This window comes from Rhipicephalus sanguineus, chromosome 4 (genome assembly GCF_013339695.2).
Source record: "Rhipicephalus sanguineus isolate Rsan-2018 chromosome 4, BIME_Rsan_1.4, whole genome shotgun sequence".
NCBI classification, from domain to species: domain Eukaryota; kingdom Metazoa; phylum Arthropoda; class Arachnida; order Ixodida; family Ixodidae; genus Rhipicephalus; species Rhipicephalus sanguineus.
Window position 1 is genome coordinate 194,953,982 of NC_051179.1, and position 26,350 is coordinate 194,980,331.

At 48.0% G+C, this 26,350-nt stretch overlaps 1 protein-coding gene across 4 annotated transcripts in view; it reads right to left on the bottom strand.

Annotated features, from left to right (window-relative positions):
- Positions 1–26,350, bottom strand: part of LOC119391006 (protein RER1) — a 111,645-nt gene that overhangs the window by 67,539 nt on the left and 17,756 nt on the right. For all 4 annotated transcript variants that reach the window (XM_049415017.1, XM_037658712.1, XM_037658714.1 and 1 more), the window contains exon 4: positions 20,076–20,154. In XM_049415017.1, the coding sequence (XP_049270974.1) occupies positions 20,076–20,154 (79 nt within the window). The remainder of the gene's footprint in view (positions 1–20,075; positions 20,155–26,350) is intronic.

Below are 26,350 nucleotides of genomic sequence, written 5' to 3' on the forward strand. Positions count from 1 at the left end.
GAAAACGCTTGCGGCTGGGCAACTACCAAACCGTCGACGACCCCGTCCTCGCATGGTTTAACCCATTGAGGGTAGAATTTTTTTGCAAAATCCAGTCCAAAAATGTGTAATTTTTTATTGCTGAATTAAATTCTTCAGATGATTCTATTAAAAAAATTATCTCAATTTTTTTTTCGTGACCGTAAAGTGACAGAAAAATCGTTTTTGTTGTTATATACACATGGTTTATTCGTAGTAAAATCAAGCTAAATCCCCCCCAAAAAAACTTAACAGTTTTTTATAAATAAAAATTATGCATTGTATTAAACATAGCCCATAGATAAACAAAAATAAGCGCACCAGAGTACTTTTCCGGTAAACATGTTCGTGCTCTAACACTAAAAACGTTTCAGCGTGTGATAGTCTTTGAAGCAGGGCTCGCCGCGCACGATTTTAAGATGTCGCTCCTTGATCGTCATCGGAATCCGAACTCGTCAAAAAGTCCTCGTCTAACAAACTGAAATCCAATGAATCAGATTCTGATTCGGCACTTGGGGAATAGTCTGCATCGGAAAAATCGCTGCTCGACTCACCGGCAGCAGATTCCATAGCGTAAGCGAACTGTGTCAGTGAGCGCACGGAAGAAAACTCAATGGTTGTGCGTCCGTCCGGAAAGCAAAACGAGTGAAAAAGCTACAGTAATCCTTCGTCTTATTGCCAACAAGACGTAGTAAGTTTTTCCGAGACACCAAAACAGGAAACGCAATCATGGCGGCGTCGTTTGTGTAATTTAGCGCCGCATGTAAACAGATGTAATCACGCCCCGGAGAGCAATAAACGAGAAAGTAACAAGGGGTCACCCTTTGAGAGAAAAGAAACCAAACAGCCATCAGCTTTGCGGGCGCAAGAAGCGAAAACCACCCGAAGAACGAAACCGAAACCAGCTGGACCGCGTGCGCGCGGGATCCGCCGCGCCTCTTTGGAAAGCAAAAAAAAAAAAAAAGACGGAGAGACATTGGTGCAATAAAAAATTTCCATGTATTCCCGAAGCGTCGCAGCACATTTCAAGCAAGAGAAATCATCGAAGAAGGCGTGCGTTTGAAACCAACCAACCACGCCACGGGTGCGCTCGGTTGCGCAAGCGACAGCCAGCGCGCCGTTTTGCGAAGCATAAAAAAGCAACAAGGGAGAGACATCAGTGCATGAAAAAAATTCCACGTATTCCCGAAGCATGGCAGCACATGCAAAGCAAGAGAAATGATCGAAAAAGGCGCGCACTTTAAACCAGCTGCACTGCGAACGCGCTCGGATGGGCGAGCGATAGCCGGCGCGCCGTTTTGGGAAGCGAAAAAAAAAAATACAACGGAGAGACATCGGCGCATGAAAAAAATTCCACGTATTCCCAATGTGTGGCAGCACAGGCCAAGCAAGAGAAATGCTCGAAAAAGGAGCGCGTTTTAAAAATAAACGCTATGCCGTTGAAAACCCTCAAGGGGTTAAGGATGCCAGACAACACGGTGTGCCCTTGTCAGACCCTATTATTTAAGAAAAAGCGTGACAGTTCGCGGTCGCTTTGGGCACCTTCGGCTTCAACGCAAGTGCCGGATGGCTCTATCGGTTCCAGCAGAGGAACGGCATCATGTGGCAAGTCGCGTGCGGGGAAGAAAAGACGGCCGATGCCGAAAGTGCGATTGCCTGGCGGAACGAGCACTTTCAGGAAATCATCGAGTCGTTCGGTCCAGACGACGTTTTAAACGCCGACGATACAGCGTGCTTTTATCAGCTGTTACCTGATAAGACAATGAACTTTAAAGCTGAAAAATGCAAGGGCGGAAAAAAATCGCGTCTTCGCGTGTCAGTGCTCTTCTGCTGCAACGCCACAGGCATGGAAAAACTCAAGCCTCTTGTTATTGGCAAGTCCGCCAAGCCTCGCTGCTTGAAAAATGTTGTCTCGTAGCCTTGCGACTATCGGGCAAATAAGAAAGTGTGGATGACGCGGGAACTGTTCACGCAGTGGCTGCTGCACTTCAACAACACAATAAAGAAGAAACAAAAGAAGGTTCTTATAATCGTTGATAACTGCTCGGCACATATGGTGAACGTGCGTTTGAGCAATATGCAGCTTGAATTTCTGCCCCCGAATTGTACGTCTTTGCTCCAACCTTTAGACCAGGGCATAATAAGATGTGTGAAGGCCGAATTTCGGAAGCGACTTGTGCAGCGCCTCTAATTAACATATGACTGAAGCTGCCCACGGAGGTCAACGTCCGTCAAGCCGCAGAAATGCTGACAGGGTCGTGGTGGAACGTCAAGGCAAGCACCATCAGCAACTGCTGGCAAAAGGCAGGACTTTTCGAGCCTTCACTTACGCCGCAAGACTGCGAGCCTACGCCACGAGACTGCAATGACGACCCAGAGCTTTGGAATGAGCTTACCGAGAAGCTCCTGGTTGACACTGCGGTAACCTTCGAGGATTACATAGACAGTGACTGCGCAGCGGCTAGGTCCGCAGAGCTCACCTGCGAAGAAATCGTGAGTCAAGTGCATGAGCAAGATTGCTGTAGCAGTGACGAAGACGACGCTGGAAATGCAGAGTCTGGGACAACGGAAGAGACTATTTCCAGCTCGGACCTTGTGGTGTTCCTTGAGAAGACCCGATCAGTACCTCGGGTGCTGCAAGGATGTACCCGAAGACATCCTTAGGAAGGTTGCGGATGTGGAGGCATACATGCACCAGCGCCTGCTTTCTACTCGCCAGAAGAAGATAACCGACTTTTTTTAAAGGGACCGACAACTGATTTTTCTCGACCCAGTTTTTTACGGCGCGACAAGAAGCTCACCCTTCGTAGCGTTTGTAGCTGTAGTGGTTTATCCTAAAAGTAGGGGTGTGCGAATATTCGAAAGTTTCGAATATTCGTCGAATATTACATTCAAAATATTAGTATTCGATTCGAAAATCGTGTATTCGAAAAGTTTCAAATATTCGATAACTTCGAATATTCGAAAAATTCAAATATGCGATTCGATTATCATGCGTAAAATAACTCGCCTTCCACATTTCTGCTGTGTTCGTATAGCTAAAAACGTTGCCGAGAGGAGCGATAAACATCGTAAGTACACGGAAGCACGATATCTGCCTGCGACGAGCGCACCAATACGTATGATTTATTGCTGGTGCATCTCCGACGTGCAGCGCTGTTGGCGATCATGTAACCGTACATTTTCAACATTATGCGGCCGTAACGTGCCGCACTACCACTCGTTCACTATGCGGGACTACTTCTGAAGAAAGACAGTGACCCATGTGACTGGTGGCGGACTGTAGGCACCTTCAGATACCCCAGTCTGGCAAAGCTTTGCCCCATGTACCTCCCTATACCAGCCACGTCTGTTCCAAGCGAGCGTGCCTTTTCAGTGGCGGGGGGGGCGGGGGTTGTCTCTGTTACAAGGGAGCGCCTGCTGCCTGATCATGTAGAGCAACTCATATCTCTTCATGATAACATCTAGTCATTACTTTCATTGTGCCGTGTTATTTGCTTGTGTTGTGATGTGCATTGTGCTAGCCTGGACATTGTGTTCTGGAGATAGCAGTGTATGTTGTGTTGCCAGTCAGGCTGGTAATGTTTTTTTTTCTTCAAATAGCTGCATGTTAAATAAAATATTGTTACTGTGGAGGCATTTTTTCTTTGATATTCGATTCGTATTAGAAAAATTTGATATTCGCACACCCCTACCTAAAAGCACATAGTTATTTTATAAGCACTATTTTTCGATCTGAAAGGCTCCAAACACGCATGAAGGCTTGCTCTAGCAACACTGAGAATTGATAGTGATGCCGCTAGCCCTTGTGAAAGCTGTCGTTCTGCTTTCGCAGGAGTTACTGTAACTATGCCTAACCACCTTTATTTTGAGCTTTCCAACCATTTTTGAAAAAAGCAAGCTCTTACAATGAGATGATGTGGCTTTATACACCTTCCCGGCATTTGTACAGCGTTGTGTGGGCCTGCACCCAAGGTTGCCTGTGTCATAGATGGCTTGTCCCGGCGTCGTTACTCTCTCGATACACGAGCCAAGCGAAGGCAGCGCCACTTTGTTACATACAACTAACGCAGGCCTATATGTACATTTTTATGGAGTAATATATTGTAATACAAAGAAGTGAACAATATTTCAGTACTAACAAAAAAGTCTTCGAACGCGTACACCACTCAACGGTTACGTGACCGGCTTCATCGGACCGTTTATGATTTTGCCGCCAGAGGCGCCAAAGGTCATTTTTCGCGACTTCCAATGAAGAAATAAAAATATAAATCCACCTCATACGAGATAAACAGGGTTGGTTTGAGTCAATGCAACGGACAATCTTTCCATGAAAGCAGTCATCTCATTTCATGTTCCGGGCAGTTGTCGGTCCCTTTAAGCAGTAAATTGTTTCCACTCGGTGCCCAGTGTTTTGTTCATTGTTTACGCCCCAACACGTGCGCCTCCTGTGAAGGTACGTTATTTTCGCTGATGTGTTGCATTACAAACATCATTTTTCAGTACTATGATATTTCAGAATAACGAATTAAATTCGGCGGTCCCGCTAAGTTCGTTGTAACGAGATTCTACTGTATTATGATGAAACAAAAAAATGCGCACTAACGGGTTGATGCGGCCTTCTGTTTAACGCACCTGCAGGGCACCAACAGCCGAAATAGGATTTGGAGCAACTTTTGGAGCACGAAAATCTTGCTTTTGGAGCAAGCTACGGGAAAAAAAACTCTTTTTTGTAGCACAAAATTCCAAATTTGGAGCAGCTTCACAAACAAAACTTGCTTTTGGAACAGCAACAAAATATATATAGTATATGCAAATCTTTCAATGTCACCACAATCATGTTTTCAGCGCATAACATGCTGAATAAGACCAATGAATTCTGCGGAAACCAGTAAGGCTTTGTGCATGATGAATTTGCACAAAGGTTTTGCACCAAGGTCCTTTACACCTGGCCTACACCACCGGCTGATCATGTCACTGTTGCAGTCCACTCCATTCAGCACCGATGCGCTGAATTTTGTATTCCGCCCTGTTAAGAAGATCTCTGTGGAAAAAGCCCATTTTAAAGAGAGGCACCATATGTATATACAGTTCAAGAGAAAAGTCTAAGTCCGGTGTGTTATGCCATGCAACGTCTAAGACAAACCAGGAAAACTGTGCAATCGTCGTATGTGCGCCCTCCCCCCTTATCTTTCACATATATATATATATACATACATATAAGGAATGAAGAAAGAGACTACGACTTTCGTTGGTTGGGCACTGTGTATTTTCACTAACGTTTCGTCTGGTGGACCAGACGAAACGTTAGTGAAAATACACAGTGCCAAACCAACGAAAGTCGTAGTCTCTTTCTTCATTCCCTATTCTATTGGGGTCTGCGTGATTCTTGTCCCACTACTATATATATATATATATATATATATATATATATATATATATATATATATATATATATATATATATATATATATGTGTGCGTGTGTGTGTGTGTGTGTGTAGAGAGAGAGAGAGAGAGAGAGCTATGCACAGCGAAAATCGGCATCCTTTCATTGTACGCAGTGCCCGTCGCCGAGTAAAGCCGAAACCTTGCTAGTTTCGTGCAGCGTGTCACCAACAAAGCTGACGCCGTCACTGCCGGGTCGGTCGCGTGCTCTGCCGTATGACAGCTTTTCCAGAGAAATATTCCTACTCGCTCTGCTCATGACCGCAAGCAGGGATACGGCAAAGATTTCGTTGGGTGAATGCAGCAATGGTGAGCTGCTTTCGTTCCTGCAAGCGATACGCAATCTGTGTTTCCGCTCGGGAGGCAGCAGCCGGCGGCATGTTTGGGTCAGTCGCGTATAAAATACTTGCAATATATTGACAGTAGTACCAAAAGCACTATGGCACACGCGCTACCGAGGCGATATTGCCACGCCCGCTTCTTCTTTTATTTTGATGTGTTCGAGTTTGACCAGCAAGGACGGTTATCAACGCTCGACGCTGGCCCCGAAGCAGTGTTCGAGAAGCTTCACGATTTTGGTAGATCGTTTTGTTAAGATTGCGCGCCGCACGCGAATGTTCCAGCTTTGTCGAGAGATAACGCCGCCACCAGTGATATTGCTGGAAAGTTCCATAGCGCCTGTATAAAAGCCGACGCGCTTGACCGCTTGTCAGTTGATCGACGGACGACGCCCTGTTCACCGCTATCATTGTACAGCATGTATTGCTGTAGTTCTAGTTCTCATTTTCCGGCCACAAGTTCGGCCAAATAAACAGTTTCATCCTGCAAACGCAGACTGCTGTCTTCGTCGACGTCACGACCACATGACATCTGGTGGAGGTGCTGCTTCATGATCCGGACGCCACCGCGGAGCGCTGACCCAAGACCAAGCCGCGAGTAAGGTGACTTGTTGGGCGAGTTGCTTCATTCTTACGGTAGAATAGCGCAAATACGAGTGTTTTTGCTATAATTCCCTGAGTGAAGCAGAACTTTGTTTTATGTCAAGATGGGTAGAGACCATATCGCTCGGTGACGTCACTCTCTAATACGCACGTTAGAAAATAAAACGACTTAATCCCGTTTGAATAGTACATAGAACAGTTAAACCTCAATATAGCGAAGTTGGTAAAAGCGGCAACTCACTTCGTTATATCGAAACTTCGTTAAACTGAAATTCGACCTTTCATGCAAGGCATAGTTACTGAAGGAATAATTAAACTGAAATGCCACAAGAATGCTCGACTAATATGGCAACATGAAAAAACTTCTTTTTATTTTTGCGTGAAAAAAAAATCAATTTTGTTGAGCCTCAGGTGCAGCAATCACAGTTAGATGCCTTGCCAGAGTGTCACATGTAAATACGAAAGAAATGCGGGTTTAAAGGAGTCCTGACACAAAAATTTTCGCTCTGCGTTTTTTTGCTGCAATGTGTTGCTGGGGGGCTGTTAGTCATAACACGGCACATCGTTTGCTGCAGCGCGACAGATAATTAATTACAAGCTCCTCCTTACCGACACAGCCTCAGTTTCGGTTTGACAGAGCTCCAAAAACGACAAGCCGCTGGGTGCAACTATCACCACCTAGCGAGCGAAACGCTCGGTCACGTGAGCACACAGAACAGAGACGCATTTCCGCGCGGTCTGTCGTCGCCGGGCTCATCGTCGTCTGATGCCGACGATTTTCTTGCGGCAGGGATGGAAGGAATTTTCGACGTGGCGAATCACTTCAGGTTTGACCCGCTGGCGAGGAGCGATTCGTTGGGTAGCGCGTCAAAACAGAAATGGCGGCTACGACGTCATCGTAACTTGTACCGGCTGCAACGGTTACGTAGGGGAAGTAGGGAGGTCACCTCGGGTCACCTCCGAGGGTGTCAATGCACCAGGTGCGGCCTATAATGCTGGATCGCGCGAACTTCAAAATTCATATAAAATACCTTCCAAGCTTTATTCGCTGTCGATATTTTGCAGATGGTACACGCACGTACACGGGAATCGATCCAGCAGGCTATCTCGGCCGCGAAATTTTGTGTCAGTACCCCTTTAATGCCCTGTGGAATTGCGCTTGTTCTGCTGCTGCGGGTTGTTGTCAAATCCTCGCGCGTTGCCCAGAGCAATGCAACGCCGTTGCTACCATGTTGCCCAGCCGAACGATTTGCTCTCCACGAACGCAAAACATCGAAAACCATCCCACGTTAGAAAAAGAGTCACAGTTTCACCGTGAGAGCAAAATAGTAAATCCGATAGCAACAAAGAGCAATTTTATATGAATATAGGGTAGCAGCTCGCTCCTTCAGGAAAAGCAGCCGCTGCACTAAGAGAAGTGCCCTATCTATGGCTCAGGTACCTATCTATGGCGGATTCAGGTACCTAATGGGGGGGGGGGGGGGGGGGGGGGGGGGGGAGGGGGGTACAAAGGCTGAAGCCCCCGCTCAGCAGTGCATTTTGGTGGGTCACGCATATATACAACAGCCCAGAGGGGATTATGGCGGTGCCTAAGAAGCCTTCGTTGTAAATGTGCATAGGGAAGCAGGAAAAGGTAGAGCGATGAGAGAGGTAGAGAGCAGGGACAAGATTCTCTTTACCACTTTTGGGCAGTGGCAGGCAAAGCAACCTGAAAAAGGGGGCAAACTCAACAGGCAGCCTGACAAAGGAGGTGGACGACAGGCACTGAAGGGAGGGGGAAGATGGCTTAAGGGGGGGGGGGGCTATCGCCGCTACGCCCCTCCCCTTTGGATCCGCCACTGCTATGGCTTCAACAGAAGTTTTGCAACTAGAGCACAACATCTACAAAGGTATGAGCCGTCTGCTGATCCCCACTAAAGATACCGCGGCGCACGCGACCACGCCCGCTGGTACAAAGTACGCACTTTCTGTCGAACTCACGCAGCGCCCCCCCCCCACCACCCCCCAACCCGCCGACTCCTATCACCATGTGCCCATCGCGCGAACGAGACGGTCGGCTCGTTTCATCTCTGCTTAAGCCCTGTTCGTCGGCAGCGCGGCGACTTGACAAGCGGCGATAACAAAAACACCATATCGGGCGCTAACGCCGCACAGCACGCGCGAGAAAGAATACAGAACTACACAGCGTATCACAGAACACCCTGACAGCATTGCGCGATACGATGTGTCGTGGTTCATGGTTCCCGCATGCCATGCATTAGCCAGATTCTCTCCCACTTCACCGCTCCGAAGACGATGACAGCATCGAGGTGCGCCACTTCCCCGCAGCCGCAGCGGCCGTTTTATTTGAAAAATGCGTTCACAAAATATCGAGCTAGCGCTACCGCGACCTTCGTTGCCTTTCAATAAAGTTACTGTGGATTTTCCCTGATGGGAGCACAATTTCCCTGAGTTTTCCCTGAGAATTTCCAGACTACCCAAAATCCCTGAGAATTCCCGGTTTTCCCGGTTTTCCCGGTCGGTAGACACCCTGCGCGTTGCTCGAGAGATGTCATCCTTGGTATGGACTTCTTAGGCCTTCATGGTGCGATCATCGACCTGAGGTCTAAGTCAATAACACTGTCCATGGAAAAGGCACTACCGCCGCACACTCCGCCAAGAAAGCACGCCTTGAATGTGCTGGAAGACCAGGTCTCCATTCCCCCTCGCTCCAGCATCATCATTTCCGTAGGCACTCAGAAATCAGCAGACCTGGAAGGCGTTGTTGAAGGCGACCAGCACCACTTGATTAACCGCAAGATTTGCGTCGCAAGAGGAGGAGCAGAGCTGCGGGCAGGGAAAGCAACAGTTATGCTCACGAATTTCAGCAACGAGTACAAGCACGTGAGCAAAGGCATGACGGTCGCCTACATCGAAAAAATCGTAGAAGCCAGCAATGCTTTCGGCCTCACCGATTCTCCCGAGCCTACTCCGACGAATAAAGCACCGCAACCAGCTTTCGACATCAATCCCAGCCTTCAGAAGCGCAAACAAGAACAGCTCAAAACCCTGCTCTTGCAATACAAGGACTGCTTTTCGTCGTCGTCAAGAATTCGGCAGACTCCCGTGGCAAAACATCGCATCATAACAGAGGAAAGCGCCAGACCACTCCGTCAGAGCCCGTACAGAGTTTCGACGCGAGAACGCGAGGCCGTGAAGAAACAGGTCGACGAAATGCTACGCGACGACATCATCCAGCCGTCGAAGAGTCCGTGGGCATCCCCGGTGGTGCTAGTGAAGAAGAAGGATGGTACTCTCCGTTTTTGCGTCGATTATCGTCGCCTGAACAAAGTCACGAAGAAGGACGTGTATCCCCTTCCCCGGATAGACGACACCCTGGATCGATTACACAACGCAAAGTACTTTTCGTCGATGGACCTCAAGACCGGTTACTGGCAAATAGAAGTTGACGAGAGAGACCGAGAAAAGACTGCTTTTATAACACCAGACGGCCTGTTCAAGTTCAAGGTCATGCCCTTCGGTCTTTGCTCGGCACCTGCGACTTTTCAACGGGTTATGGATACAGTACTGGCCGGCTTGAAGTGGCAGACGTGTCTCGTGTACTTGGACGACGTCGTTGTGTTTTCCTCAAACTTCGACGAACACCTTCGGCGCCTTGAAGTTGTACTGCAAGCAATCAAGAGCTCCGGACTCAACTTGAAGCCTCAAAAGTGCCGCTTCGCGTACGAGGAGCTCTTGTTCTTGGGTCACGTGATCAGCAAGGATGGTGTTTGCCCGGACCCGCAGAAAACAGCTGCCATCGCTGACTTCCCGACGCCCACTGACAAGAAGGCCGTACACCGTTTTCTCGGCTTGTGCGCCTAACAGACGTTTCGTCAAGGAATTTTCACGGATCGCCGAGCCCCTGACGCAACTCACGAAGGCAGACGTCGAATTCAGGTGGGAAACGTCGCAAGTTCAAGCATTTCAATAACTGAAACGACGCCTGCAGACGCCTCCCATACTTGCGCATTTCGACGAATACGCCGATACGGAAATCCACACCGACGCAAGCAGCGTAGGACTCTGCGCCGTCCTTGTGCAAAAGACCGACGGATTCGAAAGGGTCATCAGTTATGTTAGCCGGTCGCTATCAAAGGCAGAAATCAACTACTCCACAACAGAGAAGGAGTGCCTGGCCATCATCTGGGCTACATCGAAGTTTCACCCCTACCTCTACGGCCAGCTCTTCAAAGTTGTGAGCGACCACCACGCCTTGTGTTGGCTAGCTAACTTGAAGGACCCTTCAGGTCGCCTCGCACGGTGGAGCCTACGGCTTCAAGAATTTGACATAACCGTCGTTTACAAGTCCGGAAGAAAACACTCCGACGCTGACTGCCTGTCCCGCGCCCCCGTCGACCCACCGCCACAGGACGACATGGAGGATGACTGCTTCTTGGGAACCATAAGTGCCGAAGACTTCGCCGAACGACAGCGAGCGGACCCAGAACTCAGGGGCCTTGTGGAATACCTTGAGCGCAGGACCACCGTTGTTCCCAAGGTATTCACGAGAGGACTGACGTTGTTTTTCTTGCGCAACGGTGTTCCTCCTTAAGAAGAACTTCTCGCCGCTTCCCTTCTCGTGGTGCCCTCGACATTGCGACCAGAGGTCCTCCAGGCTCTGCATGACGACCCGACGTCTGGACACCTGGGTGTTTCTCGCACGCTCGCAAGGATACAGGAAAAGTACTACTGGCCGCGCCTTGTCGCCGATGTAACTCGCTACGTTAAGACCTGCCGGGAGTGTCAGCGACGCAAGACACCGCCGACTAGGCCAGCCGGACTTCTGCAGCCTATCGAGCCACCTCGACGGCCGTTCCAGCAAATTGGGATGGACTTACTGGGGCCGTTCCCGACGTCCAATACCGGAAACAAATGGATTGTCGTAGCTACCGACTACCTCACCCGCTACACCGAGACAAGGACCCTACCCAGAGGCAGTGCCGCCGAGGTAGCGAAGTTCTTCGTTGAGAACATCCTCCTGCATCATGGCGCCCCAGAGGTCCTCATCACCGACAGAGGTACGGCGTTTACTGCTGACCTAACTCAGGCAATACTGAGATACAGCCAAACAAGCCACCGCCGGACCACAGCGTACCACCCACAGACCAATGGCCTCACCGAGCGGCTAAACAAGACCATCGCCGACATGCTGGCCATGTATGTCGACGTCGAACACAAGACGTGGGATGCCATCCTTCCGTATGTGACCTTCGCATACAACACGGCCATGCAAGAAACGACGCAAATGACGCCGTACAAGCTGGTCTACGGAAGGAGCCCGGCAACGACGCTCGACGCAATGCTACCAACCGCCACCGACGAAGACGACCTCGACGTTGCCGCCTATTTGCAACGCGCCGAAGAAGCTCGACAGCTCGCCCGCCTGCGCATCAAGAACCAGCAGAGGGTCGACAGCCGTCACTATAATCTTCAACGACGCCACACGGAGTACCAACCCGGTGACCGTGCATGGGTCTGGACGCCGATACGCCGACGTGGGCTCAATGACAAACTTCTTCGGCGATACTTCGGGCCATACAAGGTGCTTCGACGTCACGGCGCTCTTGACTACGACGTCGTCCCGGACGGCATTACGAACTCCCAGCGACGCCGTGCACAACCTGAAGTCGTCCATGTCGTGCGCCTTAAGCCGTTTATTGCGCGTTAGCGAACCTGGGCACTCTACTTTTTCCTTTGTTATTTGTAATTTATTTGTGTATGCACTTGTTTTTTCCTTTCCATGTTCTGTTGCAAGCATCGGGACGATGCTTTTTCAGAGGGGGGCAATGCCACGCCCGCTTCTTCTTTTTATTTTGATGTGTTCGAGTTTGACCAGCAAGGACGGTTATCAACGCTCGACGCTGGCCCCGAAGCAGTGTTCGAGAAGCTTCATGATTTTGGTAGATCGTTTTGTTAAGATTGCGCGCCGCACGCGAATGTTCCAGCTTTGTCGAGAGATAACGCCGCCACCAGCGATATTGCTGGAAAGTTCCATAGCGCCTGTATAAAAGCCGACGCGCTTGACCGCTTGTCAGTTGATCGACGGACGACGCCCTGTTCGCCGCTATCACTGTACAGCGTGTATTGCTGTAGTTCTAGTTCTCATTTTCCGGCCACAAGTTCGGCCAAATAAAGTTTCATCCTGCAAACGCAGACTGCTGTCTTCGTCGACGTCACGACCACGTGACATCTGATTGCGTTACTGATTGCGTTAAGGTTGCCGGTGACAACTCGCACTGGCGTGCTTGTTAGTACCTGCCATCAAACCTTCGCGCCAGCAAAGCAGTGACCGCACTCGCGTCGCAGACAAAATGATTAGTAGACCAATGTCCACATTTCCCAAAAAGCGGAAGGCTTTTTTGGCACATTATGGTGTCGGCCTCAGCGCGAGTTGAAGGGAGCAAGTACCTTGAAGAATTCGTTCGGCTAAGGCAGTCAAGGTTTTCGTATGTAGTACTTCTCTAAACAACACTTTACTCGTCAGTACATTTAAAAAGACTTTGCTGTATATACAATTCGCGGATTCGTGCACGTGAGCATTGCTAGTTGAACAAAAGCAGTGTTGAACCGGACTCCACCTAACAATAACGACTCCCCACTAAGATTTGCAGCACATGTCAAACGGCCCGTTTTCCAGTTAACTTTCGTTACGCGGTGCTTCCACAATAAATGGCCGCTGACCATTGCACATGTTGAATGACGTTGTAGAGCAGCGTTTAAACTTTAAACCAGCAGTAAAAACTTCATTTAGGCCCATCTGCCCAACAGCCAACCCGCCAGATCCAGCACCACTGGATCGGATTGGATTGGATGAAGGAGCCTCTTCCAACATTAGGTCGCCAATGCGGGCTTCGTTCCGCGCTAAAACCATGCTAAAACTAGCACAACCAAAAAAAAATTTGGTGGTTACCTGGGGAATTTTGGCGCAGTTTTGACAAATATCGCGGTTTCGGTGCAGCTCGGCGCAGAAAAACGAAATTGTATCAAAATGGCGCAATTGGCGCAGCTGTTGCATCCCTGCACCTGCAAAGGTTAGTACGCATTTCCTGCATCATTCACAAGCATCTGGGACACGCTCATATGCAAGGACAGACTTGTCAAGTTTGTTTAAGTGTTGTGGGGGTGCTATCACCCCCTGTAAAGTCGTTTGCGCTTCATGGCGCACGCGCGTCTCGCAGATTAGCCCCAGTTAGGTTTAACAGCCGCCGAACGAGTGGTGGCGCTGTGATCGCGCGGGGTAAGGTGGCACGGTGGATAGACTGGCGCACAGAAAACAGCAGCAAGTCTCTTTGGGGTTTGGCAGCGTTCGTGGACGGTCGTCTCGCGTCCGTGGAGTGATACCGCGTCTCAATTCCGGCGGCCCCCTCGTGGTTAGTCGAACGTCAGCGACGCCGTATTCGTGGTACATTGTGTGTGTTATGTTTTCTGTGTATTGTACTGGCATTGTATAAGGTTACTTAGCGCATTACTAGTTATGTATTAAATTCGGCTGGCGAACTCGCCGTATGTAAAAGCAGGTTAATAAATCTACACGTGGTTGTTACCCGACGGCGTGAACGACTGTACATTTTGTCCACTTTCTTTGTTCTGATGCTGAAGCATGCTACGTGGGCACTGTAATGCAAGTGCAGTGCGTGATGATGTCATTATTTGCTGCTTTCTCAAGTAACTGAATGCGCCCTGCTGAACAGACATGTCCATTAGATGAAGAGTTCGAGAATAGCTCCCCTGTTCTGCTTATTACAAACGAAGGCGCATCTTAAGTTAGTTCTGCATCTTTGCTTCCTTGCCCCTTGGGGCGCCAAAGGTCATTTTTCACAACTTTAGTGAAGAAAAAAAAATATAAATCCTACCTAACGAGAAAAATAGGGCTCTTACTGAAAAACAGGGCTCGTTTTGCCAATACAATAGACAATCTCTGCCTTAGTGAGATTGTCTCAATTCATGTTCTGAGCAGCTGTCTGTCCCTAAACACTTTGCCTACTTTTACGAAAAAGAATGGGCCAATGGATGCATTGCACACCTTCTCCTCGGCAGGCGTGCACTTCAGGGGACCATGAGAACTTTTTTTTGCACTGGCAGCAAAGAGGCGTAGGTGCCTCACCTACGAGTCTTCAACATTGCTTACTGACTCCAAAGGGCCACATGAGTTTTCAGTGATATCTGGATCAGCAATTGCCACATAGCCCCCAAAATATTCTAATTAACCGGGCTGGCGCTGAGCGCCACTTCAAGTTGTCAAGTCTGATAAATACAACTTTTTCCACTCTGTCTTCACAAAAGATAACAGAAAAATCCCGCAACTTACGCCCCCTGATATTTCGGGAATCAATCCAATAGAAGTAAGTGACGAAGGAATATTTAGTCTTTTGCTGGAACTGGACCCGAAAAAATCTTCGGGACCGGACGACATTCCAAATTCTTTTCTTAAGCGATATACAGAATGGTGCAGCAAAAACTGTCACGTGGTCGTGACGTCGACGAAGACAGCAGTCAGCACGTCCGAGATGAAACTGTTTATTTGGCCGAACTTGTGGCTGGGAAACTGAAGGTCAAACTACAGCAATACACTGATAGCGTCGAACAGAGCGTCGACCGTCGATCAACTGACAAGCGGTCAAGCGCGTCGGCTTTTATACAAGCACTATGGAACTTTCCAGCAATATCGCTGGTGGCGGCGCGATCTCTTGACAAAGCTGGAACATTCGCGTGCGGCGCGCAATCTTAACAAAACGATCTACTAAAACCGTGAAGCTTCTCGAACACTGCTTCGCGGCCAGCGTCGAGCGTTGATAACCGTCCTTGCTGGTCATACTCGAACATATCATTTGCCAGTAGTACTTTTCCTGTATTCTTGCGAGCGTGCGAGAAACACCCAGGTGTCCAGACGTCGGGTCGTCATGCAGAGCCTGGAGGACCTCTTGTCGCAATGTCGAGGGCACTACGAGAAGGGAATCGGCTCGAAGCGGCGAAAAGTAGTTTTTAAGGAGAACACCGTCGCGCAAGAAAAACGACGTCAGTCCTCGCGTGAATACCTTGGGAACAACGGTGGTCCTGCTCTCGAGGTATTCCACAAGGCCCCTGAGTTCTGGGTCCGCTCGCTGTCATTCAGCGAAGTCTTCGGCACTTATGGTTCCCAAGAAGCAGTCATCCTCCATGTCGTCCTGCGGCGGTGGGTCGACGGGGGCACGGGACAGGCAGTCAGCGTCGGAGTGTTTTCTTCCGGACTTGTAAACGACGGTTATGTCAAATTCTTGAAGTCGTAGGCTCCACCGTGCGAGGCGACCTGAAGGGTCCTTCAAGTTAGCTAGCCAACACAAGGCGTGGTTCGGTGGGTCGGTGGGTCGACGGGGGCACGGGACAGGCAGTCAGCGCCGGAGTGTTTTCTTCCGGACTTGTAAACGACGGTTATGTCAAATTCTTGAAGTCGTAGGCTCCACCGTGCGAGGCGACCTGAAGGGTCCTTCAAGTTAGCTAGCCAACACAAGGCGTGGTGGTCGCTGACAACTTTGAAGGGCCGGCCGTAGAGGTAAGGGCGAAACTTCGATGTAGCCCAGATGATGGCCAGGCACTCCTTTTCTGTTGTGGAGTAGCTGATTTCTGCCTTTGATAGCGACCGGCTAGCATAACTGAAGACCCTTTCGAATCCGTCGGTCTTCTGCACAAGGACGGCGCCAAGTCCTACGCTGCTTGGTGTGGATTTCCGTATCGGCGTATTCATCGAAATGCGCAAGTATCGGAGGCGTCTGCAGGCGTCGTTTCAATTCTTGAAATGCTTGAACTTGTGACGTTTCCCACCTGAATTCAACGTCGGCCTTCGTGAGTTGCGTCAATGGCTCGGCGATCCGTGAAAATTCCTTGACGAAACATCTGTAATAGGCGCACAAGCCGAGAAAACGGTGTACGGCCTTCTTGTCAGTGGGCGTCGGGAAGTCAGCGATGGCAGCTGTTTTCCGCGGGTCCGGGCAAACACCATCCTTGCTGATCACGTGACCCAAGAACAAGAGCTCCTTGTACGCGAACAAGAGCTCCTCGAACAAGAGCTCCTCGTCGAAGTTTGAGGAAAACACAACGACGTCGTCCAAGTACACGAGGCACGTCTGCCACATCAAGCCGGCCAGTACTGTATCCATAACCCGTTGAGAAGTCGCAGGTGCCGAGCAAAGACCAAAGGGCATGACCTTGAACTCGAACAGGCCGTCTGGTGTTATGAAAGCAGTCTTTTCTCGGTCTCTCTCATCGACTTCTATTTGCCAGTAACCGGTCTTGAGGTCCATCGACGAAAAGTACTTTGCGTTGTGTAATCGATCCAGGGTGTCGTCTATCCGGGGAAAGGGATACATGTCCTTCTTCGTGACTTTGTTAAGGTGACGATAATCGACGCAAAAACGTAGAGTTCCATCCTTCTTCTTCACTAGCACTACGGGGGATGCCCACGGACTCTTCGACGGCTGGATGATGTCGTCGCGTAGCATCTCGTCGGCCTGTTTCTTCACGGCCTCGCGTTCTCGCGTCGAAACTCTGTACGGGCTCTGACGGAGTGGTCTGGCGCTTTTCTCTGTTATGATGCGATGTTTTGCCACGGGAGTCTGCCGAATTCTTGACGACGACGGAAAGCAGTCCTTGTATTGCAAGAGCAGGGTTTTGAGCTGTTCTTGTTTGCGCTTCTGAAGGCTGGGATTGATGTCGAAAGCTGGTTGCGGTGCTTTATTCGTCGGAGTAGGCTCAGGAGGAATCGGTGAGGCTGAAAGCATTGTTGGCTTCAACGATTTCTTCGATGTAGGCGACCGTCGTGCCTTTGCTCACGTGCTTGTACTTGTTGCTGAAATTCGTGAGCATAACTGTTGCTTTCCCTGCCCGCAGCTCTGCTACTCCTCTTGCGACACAAATCTTGCGGTTAATCAAGCGGTGCTGGTCGCCTTCAACAACGCCTTCCAGGTCTGCTGATTTCTGAGTGCCAACGGAAATGATGACGCTGGAGCGAGGGGGAATGGTGACCTGGTCTTCGAGCACATTCAAGGCGTGCTTTCTTGGCGGAGTGTGCGGCGGTAGTGTCTTTTCCGTGGAAAGTGTTATCGACTTAGACCTCAGGTCGATGATTGCACCATGAAGGCCTAAGAAGTCCATACCAAGGATGACATCTCTCGAGCAACGCTGCAGGACTACGAAGTTCGCGGGATAAATCCGGTTGTTAATGGTGAGTCTCGCTGTGCAGATTCCCTCCGGGGTTACGAGGTGACCTCCAGCTGTCATGATTTTGGGGGCCTTCCCAGGCTGTCCTAACTTTCTTCAGCTTCGTGGCGAACGGTCCACTGATGACAGAATAGTCGGCTCCGGTGTCGACGAGGGCTGCGACGCTGTTGCCGTCGATAAGAACGTCGAGGTCACTAGTTCGTCGTCTTGCGTTGCAGTTAGGTCGTGGCGTCGGGTCACGGCTACGTCGGCTTGTTCCGCTGCTTCCGTGCGGCGCGCAATCTTAACAAAACGATCTACTAAAATCGTGACGCTTCTCGAACACTGCTTCGCGGCCAGCGTCGAGCGTTGATAACTGTCCTTGCTGGTCATACTCGAAGACATCAAAATAAAAGAAGAAGCGGGCGTGGCAATACCTTGGTTTAGTTTTCCGCAAGTCTCTCGCCGTATCGAAGCTTCCTGATGACTGGAAAAAAGCTAAAATAACACCGATTCCAAAAGCAGGAAAGATCGATGATCCTTTAAACTTCAGGCCTATTATCGTTAACCAGCACATCATGGAAAATATTAGAACATACAATTTTGAAACACTTAACCCTTTTCTTGGAGACGAACGGCATCTTGTCATCGAGTCAACACGGGTTCCGTAGCAGATTATCGACAATAACGCAACTAACAGGTTGTTCATGATTTGGCACTATCTAGTAACAATTGCGCAAACAGATATCATATTACTAGACTTTTCTAAGGCATATGATACCGTATGTCATAACAAATTAATTGCAAAGCTCCGAAATATCATCAGAGATGGATTACATCGGAGATGGAATATATACATCATCGGAGATGGAAATATATAATCATGAAGGTTTACTAACACGTTGGATTGAAGACTTTTTAACTGACCGTTCCCAATATGTCCTGTTTGAGCAAGTACCGTCACATATCCTACCTGTCACGTCCGGAGTACCACAGGGCTCCGTTCTGGAGCCTTTGTTATTTCTTATTTTTATTAATGACATCACAGACAACATAACTTGCAACATTAAGCTCTTAGCCGATGACTGCATTATTTACAAAGAAATCAACAAACATTCAGATGAGCCTGCACTCACTGATTCCTTAAACATGCAGATGTCAATTAACCCCCAAAAAACAGTATGCATGACGATAACCCGAAAGAAAGAAGCCATCAATTATGATTACAGCATTAAAGGCATTGGGCTTCAAAAAGTGAATGAACAAAAATATCTAGGTGTCACAATTACGTCAGATCTCCGATGGGATGTGCACATCTCCAATGTTACTTCAGTTGCTCTGCGCAAGCCCTTTTATCTTCGCAGACGCCTCCGGCTAGCCCCTCAATCTATCAAGGTTTTAGCCTATACTACCTACATTAGACCAATATTAGAATACGCTAACACAGTATGGTTTCCTTATACAGTCACTAACATAAAAAAAATAGAAAATGTACAGAGGAAGGCTGCTAGATTCATCTGCAACAAATATAAACGCACTGATTCTCCCACAAATATGCTAACGAGCTGTGGCCTCCAAACGCTAGTGGTTAGAGCAAAGCAAGCACGCCTGAAATTTCTTTTCCAGCTACTTCACAACTATTATAAAATTGACACATCAGTGTACATCTGTCCATCAGAGTATCGCGTAACCCGGCGCAAACATTCGCACACACTAAAAGAGTACTGTTACCACAATGATACTTTGAAGCATTCTTTTTTTCCGCGTTCTGTCAGGGAATAGAACAGTCTGGATCCCTCGGTTACTACTGCGAATTCATTATCTGACTTTGTCTCACAAGTAGAAAGTATCACCTGATTAATACAATAGCGCTACCCGCCGCAGATTCATTCATTTCGTCACCATTGAAAGCGTATCAGTGGCCAAGTGCTCAGTACAGAGTGTTTTTTGGTTTGCTGTACCTTGCCTGCGTAGCACTTCATTTCATGTATGCTTTCTGTAATATATCTATATTACGTGCGTATTGTATATTATATATTTGTATATTGGTTCTTTTATATTTCTGTATATGATTTCCATATGTATATTTGCATACTGATTGTCCATTGTTATTAAGAAAATTGCATTGTATAACTTTTTGATCACTGCACTGGATTCCTGCTTTTGTTTTGTTGCACTTGCATGTCCAACCTGTATGCCCACCAGCTATGGCCTCGGAAAGAGACTGGCAGTACTGAAAATAAATAAATAAATAAATAAATAAATAAATAAATCGCCCACTCAAATTCGCATTACAAAATATGGGATCACAGAAATTCATTGAACTAAATGGGATTTACTGTACAACCAAGGTCAAATTAATGACGTTTAACTGTGTGTGTGTGTGTGTGTGTGTAAAACTAAAAATTTTTGAGCAGTTGGTGAGGACAACACTTTGTGGTTCTGGTGCAACTCACCAGAACTTGAACTCTGGTAACCGACGAATGAACGGTCGGAATTCTTCATTGACCTTCGTGGGAAGCTCAGGACCGTCCTCTGTAAAGCAGAAGGTCAAATGGTAAAACTGCAGGAAGGGGAAGATGGAAGCTGTAAACAGGGGGTGGGTGCTCCGGCCGACGTTTTAGACAAGTGGAGGACTCCAGCCTTGAAGAAGACAAGTCCACTTGTCGAAATGTCCGCTCGAGCACCCACCCCCTGTTTACGGATTTTTTCAGGTAAAATGGTGAAAACACAAGCACCAGACAGGGCTTGTGAGAGAATGCCTTATTTTCACACTTTAAAATTACGGCATGTGCCATTTAGGGGCCCATCTACTGCATGAGCTGAGTAAATGCCACAATTTCAATGCCCTTATGACTGCAACAGTGTTATGTTTTTCACCAGCTCTGTTTAACTCATTAGTAGAGAAGAGAAATTTCTGGCCACCATGTACAACTTGACCTTTGGGACTGGCTACTTTGCCATAAGGTTGCCAACATTGACAATATGAAATCCTAAATGAGTAACTATTTAAAACTACAGCTTGTATTTTTAGACTCAACCTAACAAACTGTGCTTATTTGAATTTCACTATAACAATGCTTTACTCCTACCCCAAAGGAACAACGATGTGGGTGCCTGAAGTGACACGGTCCAATCGCCATTCGTACCTTTTAAATTATGCCTTAGAGATGTGCTGTCACATGATGGAGGCTGACAGTGCTCATGGCAGCTACAGGCGCCAGTGCACTGGAAACATCTGATTTTCAAGAACAGCCACGATGGCCTATTGCTGCAGGAGGAGGAGCTGTTAAATTTTATGTTTACCTTTTGTGTTCCAGTGAAATACAGCCACCAGGACAGAACAAATACACAATGAAAATCAAGAATGCCTCAGAACATTGATGGAAATAAGGTATGCTCGTTTTTAGCGCAAAGTGGGCACACAATTTCTGCTCCTTTTGTTATTTTTAATATCTTGCAATGGTAAAAATAGCGATACGCATATGAGAGTTGACGCCTTTTTTATATAATCACAGTAGAATCTCGGTGATACGAGCCCAGCTGATAAGAATTAGTAAAATTGCACGGCCCAATTCCATTGTGCCGAATGGGTCAAGATTCCGATGTTCCGAACACTTTTCTGGGTTGCGACTGGCGATACAAACATGGGTAACGAAGCTGTCGAGTGACGATCAGACAGCAGCATGCTCCGGAAGCTTCAGAAGTAAGTGACCAGTGCACACAGAGTAAAAACTGTACTTGTCATTTGCCACAGCTGCTGTGGACGAAGCCACGGTCATGTAATTCATGGCAAGGATGAACCTCCAAAAGTACACGCACATCCAACGCTCACCGAGTCAAAGCGATGCTGCTTGCCGCAACTGCGGTAATTGCGATCATGGATAGCAAAGACGTAGTTCTGAAGGCGCATGTGCGGCCAGTGCACACGGATTGAAAATGGAATTACCGTTTGCTGCAACCGCTACAAACGAAAATGCAGTGGCTGCTATGACCGGCCCTGCAAAACCTGATCTGCATGGACACCTCGCCTATCGAGGAACACGGAACTTGACGATACCTTCAATTGCGCCGCAGAGGACACTCATCGGTGTGCCTGCCATATGCAGTCTGCGTCCCACAAGAATGCCTGACAAGAAGCCCGGGCTGGCATGTAAGGAGTGCGTCGAGTGTGCGCTCGTCTCTCTCTGGCCTTCTTCTTTCGTGCACTTTTCTGCTCTTGTGATGTTCTAAAAACTCCTGCAAATATGTAAATTAAATGTGTCTTCACCTTCATCCTTCTTTGCCGGAGACTGGGTTCCCGCCCCTCCTCGAGTCACATCGACAGGATTGGTTCACTCTTTCCGTAGGGATTCTGCCAGGTGTTTTGAATAGATGGCGATGCCTGTTGTTTGGCAGAGAGACCGTCAGGCATAAAGGAGAAGCTGAAAGAGGGAGCTGAAGTCCAGATTGCAGAGGCAAAAGGTGCCAGAGGGCGGGGAACAGAAAATATAGAGGCACACGAGTGAGCAAGACGGACCTCCTGGTGGTTTACAAAACGAACAAGGACATTGCTTTGTTCCTTGTACACTTCAAAAAGACTTGTGTGAGGATGGCGTTCAATCGTGCAACACGACCTCGAAAGCTTTTGATGGTAATGCTCTGTGAGGCGGCGGGCACGCTCGCGTCAGCAAAAGACGCGATTATATAGAGAGGTAAAGGCCTAAAGAAATTCTAACTTTCAGCAAAAGCATTTTGTCACCGGTTTAGAGACGCGCAAAAGAAAACGGGCGAAACATTTCAGGAGTTTCATGAAGGCAGATTTGATGCTGAAGTGTATATAAGGATAGTGACAAGGTAGTGGATTTATTCTGTCTGGAGTAGTTTTACGGGAGCTTAGGAAGTGCCTCTGTGGATTCAGGATAGACAGAGCGAGAGGAGCTAGCTGATGAGTACAGCATCTGTTGTCAGTCTGAGAAAACAAGCCTTCGTCCGTTTGGAAAGTTCCTGCACAAGGACTACCCCGAACGTAAAGCTGGTTATAATGAGAAAGAACAACACAGAATGGAACCACACAGTGAAGGCATTAGCATGGTAGGCAATGTACCAGAGAACAGAACGAAAGGAATAGGGGAAGAACAAGCGTTTTGAGGCAGAGAAGCCTTGCTGTGTTTCCGATGCCAAGAGCCAGGGCACATATTGGCTTAATAGAACGCGTTGCTGGGCGAGTTGGTGCATTGTCCGTCCCGTCTTCTTGTCTCTTGTGTCCCGTCTTTTTCGCGCTCTGCTTTTATTTGTACACATATTGGCTGGCTGTTGGAAACCCAAGGCAGTGCTCTCTATCCCAGGTGTTGACGACAAAAATATACCACTCTTGAAGCCTTACCTCCACGACTTAGTTGTAAACAGAAAGGAATGCAAAGTCCTTCGTGACACTGCAGCAGCTATCGACATTGTCCACCCCGTTTATGTAGAAGCTAAACATTTCATGGGTGAGTGAGTGTGGATAAAGCAGGTGGTAGACAAGAACAGCATTTGCCTACCTATCACAAGGCTAAAGATTGAGGGACCATTTGGGGTGAATCTGCGGTACGATTACCTTTTCTCCAACAAGTGTCAACTTTATCTTGAAAAAAAAAGGCTTTGGAGAATCGGTGGTATAGGCCATTACCCGTCCAAGGCACTTTGAGGACTGACTAACGTGAACAGACAGTAGCATCCGATAACCGAGACTGGTGAGTATGCATGAGGAAGGAAAGAAAATAGAAGCTATGATAGCTGGAGACAGTAAAGATGTTGGGGGTCCCATTCAGTCATCAGAACGGAAGAGGCATTTCCCCGCATTGTGGAGAAAGTTTCTTTGATCTCCTCGATGAAAACAAGGAACACTCTTCTCCTACCTGGAAAGCTGCTCTCTTCAGTCGGCCTGTGCTGAAGGTGCCCGATTTTGACTCCCCGTTTACACTGCAGGGTGATGCTAGTCATCCAGGAATGGGAGTGGTGCTTAGTCAAAATGACTCGGACAATAATGACCACACCGTGTTGTTGTCAGCAGAAAACTCACAAATCATGAGCAGGTGTACAGTGCATTGGTGCAAGAGTATGCGTGCCTCGTATTAGCAATAGAGCAGCTGCAATACTATTCGGCCGGATCACACTGTGGTCAATACAGAATATTGCCCTCTCCAAGGCTGCGTAGTATGTTGGCTGGAAACGGGAGACTCTCATGCTGGAGTCTCCCGTTGCGTTGAGCTGAAGTACCGCAAAGGCTGAAACAATGACAATGTCAATGGCCTTAGTCAAGGTGCGACATAGTTAACTAGCAAAAGGAAACACACAACTCCACAAAGCTTGTCGAGTTTGTCTGCATGTCTCAAGTGTTGATTAGTTTTACATGTTTTCTATTAGTGTTCAGCTGGTCGCCACCATAGTGTAGGCTTCTGTTGTGCAGTAAATTAGGAAAAGCCATTTCAAACCTTGGGAGAGCTGACTGTTTTCAGTGTTGGGGTTCCATTTGAGAGCATCCTTCCCAACTTAAGTCATTTAAGCCAGGCAGAGGAGAAGTCCAACTATGCCTACTGGCCCAATAGCGTAGCGTATGATGGACATGACGAACTGGCCACCCTGGACTGTCCTTGCTGCAGCCCTTCGTGCCATCTTCGACCAGTGGACGACCCGGCAGTGGCGACCGAGCCTGTGCAGCTGTGGACGACCACCTGCTGTGAGCGGGCATGTGTGGGTTTCGAGCGGATTATTGCGACGACAAGGTGTGCATGATGTGCGAATTGCTGTGTGGTGGGCAACAAGCGTGAGGCCCACGGATATGTACAACGGCAACTTCAGGGAGCAGTGTCACTGCAAGCCCTTACGTGACCTTCTCAGGCGGTGAAGGGCCTGCAAAGACCCCAGCCTCCAAGGACACCTCGCCGCTGCAAGGGATGTGCATGGGCGTGCCTGCCATTGGCAATCCATGTGCAATGGGAATGCTTGGCTAGAAGCACATGTCTCCAGTATAAACGAGGCAACCTGAAGTTTGCACGCACGACGCCAGCACCAGACGGTGGGCAGATTCAAACGCTGAAGGTCGTCGGCTTGCCCGTAGGAGTGGCTATACACAGCCGTGCACGTGCTGCTTGTGATTGCACTTAAGAAAGCCACGTCATTATACAAGCCTGTAGACACTCTTATTATATTGCGCAGTGACACAACAGCCTTGACAAGATGATAATCAATGAAAAAGGCCTGTGAAACCACGTATTCAAGGGAAATTCACAGGCAGAACAAGCTGTAAGCAGATGCAAATCACGATTTATTTTGCATATCTTCTCTCGATCATTGTCGTACAGCAAATGGAGTGGCCCTTACTCATACAGCAGTAAATTTTAGTCACCTTCTCATACATTGTTGCACTCATTCAGTACTTTCAGGAACAAGCACAATGGAACACCAACTGATGTGGAAAATAGTTCCGGTGCTGCACATACCGCGAAATATTTAAAACATTGATTGCAACTGCGTATCTGCAGTAGTTAGAAGGGGCAAAGCTCGCTGGTGCTCTCAGAGAATCCTACCTGTAGCCTGTGAGGCAGCTGCATGACAGAACAAGGGCTGTATTGTAGATTCATGACATAAATGTACAAATCAGGGGTGAGACGGCTGAAACTGAACTGGGAGGAGTTTTTGGAGCAGAACTTTGATTTGGAGCAATTAGCGGCCTTTATTAATGTTATCTTAGGAGCTAGAAAAAACAAATTTGTAGCAACTTGGGGGGACAAGTACATATTTTACTCGGCTAATAACACTGAAACAGCCTTTGGAGAAAGTTTTTGTTATAACAGCCAGGTATGAACTACCCTACACCACCTTTTCACAAACCATGTGACCTGTCTAATCCGAGTAACATATGAAATAATTGAAAAAAGTTCTGCAACTAGGTTCACTTCATAAACATAGAAAAAAAAAAAAGACGTGATTGCACAAGAATTATAGTTACATAGCAGAAGGCCTTTGCTTAGGATCCACGATATTTAGCAGATTACTGCCTTGCTTCATGTAGGTGCACTTATTTGCCTTCTCAAGCTTCCCCCCCGAGCCGCCTTTTCTATCTCTCAAAGCTGCAATGGGTTCTTCATATGAAGAACTTCAATTCTCCCATATGACACAACTGCCTAACTCCACTGATTAAAAAGTTAATTAATTTAGCTTTCTTAATTACTGTCCCAAATGATGTCTTTAACCATCTTGGGATGCCTGCCACTAAAGAAGAAGCATTTGTGAAGGCAGCAAGCAAATACACCATTTTCCTCATTTTTGAGGATTTTGGACACATTTCTTGAAACACCAGGTATATACTATGTATATGTTGCCCTAACTCAATGCTTATGTCTTTTCTCGCCAGTTATCTCCCGTTCAGTGAGAACCAACTGGCCTGGTGAGCACTTCCTTTGCTCATTACCTTCCGATATGTCTGGCTGCCTTTTATCCCACCTAATCATGCGGAGCCCAAAAGTGCCTACGTACATTTGTTTGTTCTTTTACCACTGTGCAGCCGGGCACAAAACACGTCGGCATTGCAGACACGCGAGGTGTGTAACCCCTCTTACTGCGTACCACAAAATCCAGACTGTCTGCCTGTCTGTCAGCACAACACAGTGACACATTTGATCCAACATGGCAATACCGTAGCACTAGCACATAGCCATAGAGTTTCTTACAATAATACCTAGAGGGGAATCTGGCGCTAGTGTCTACG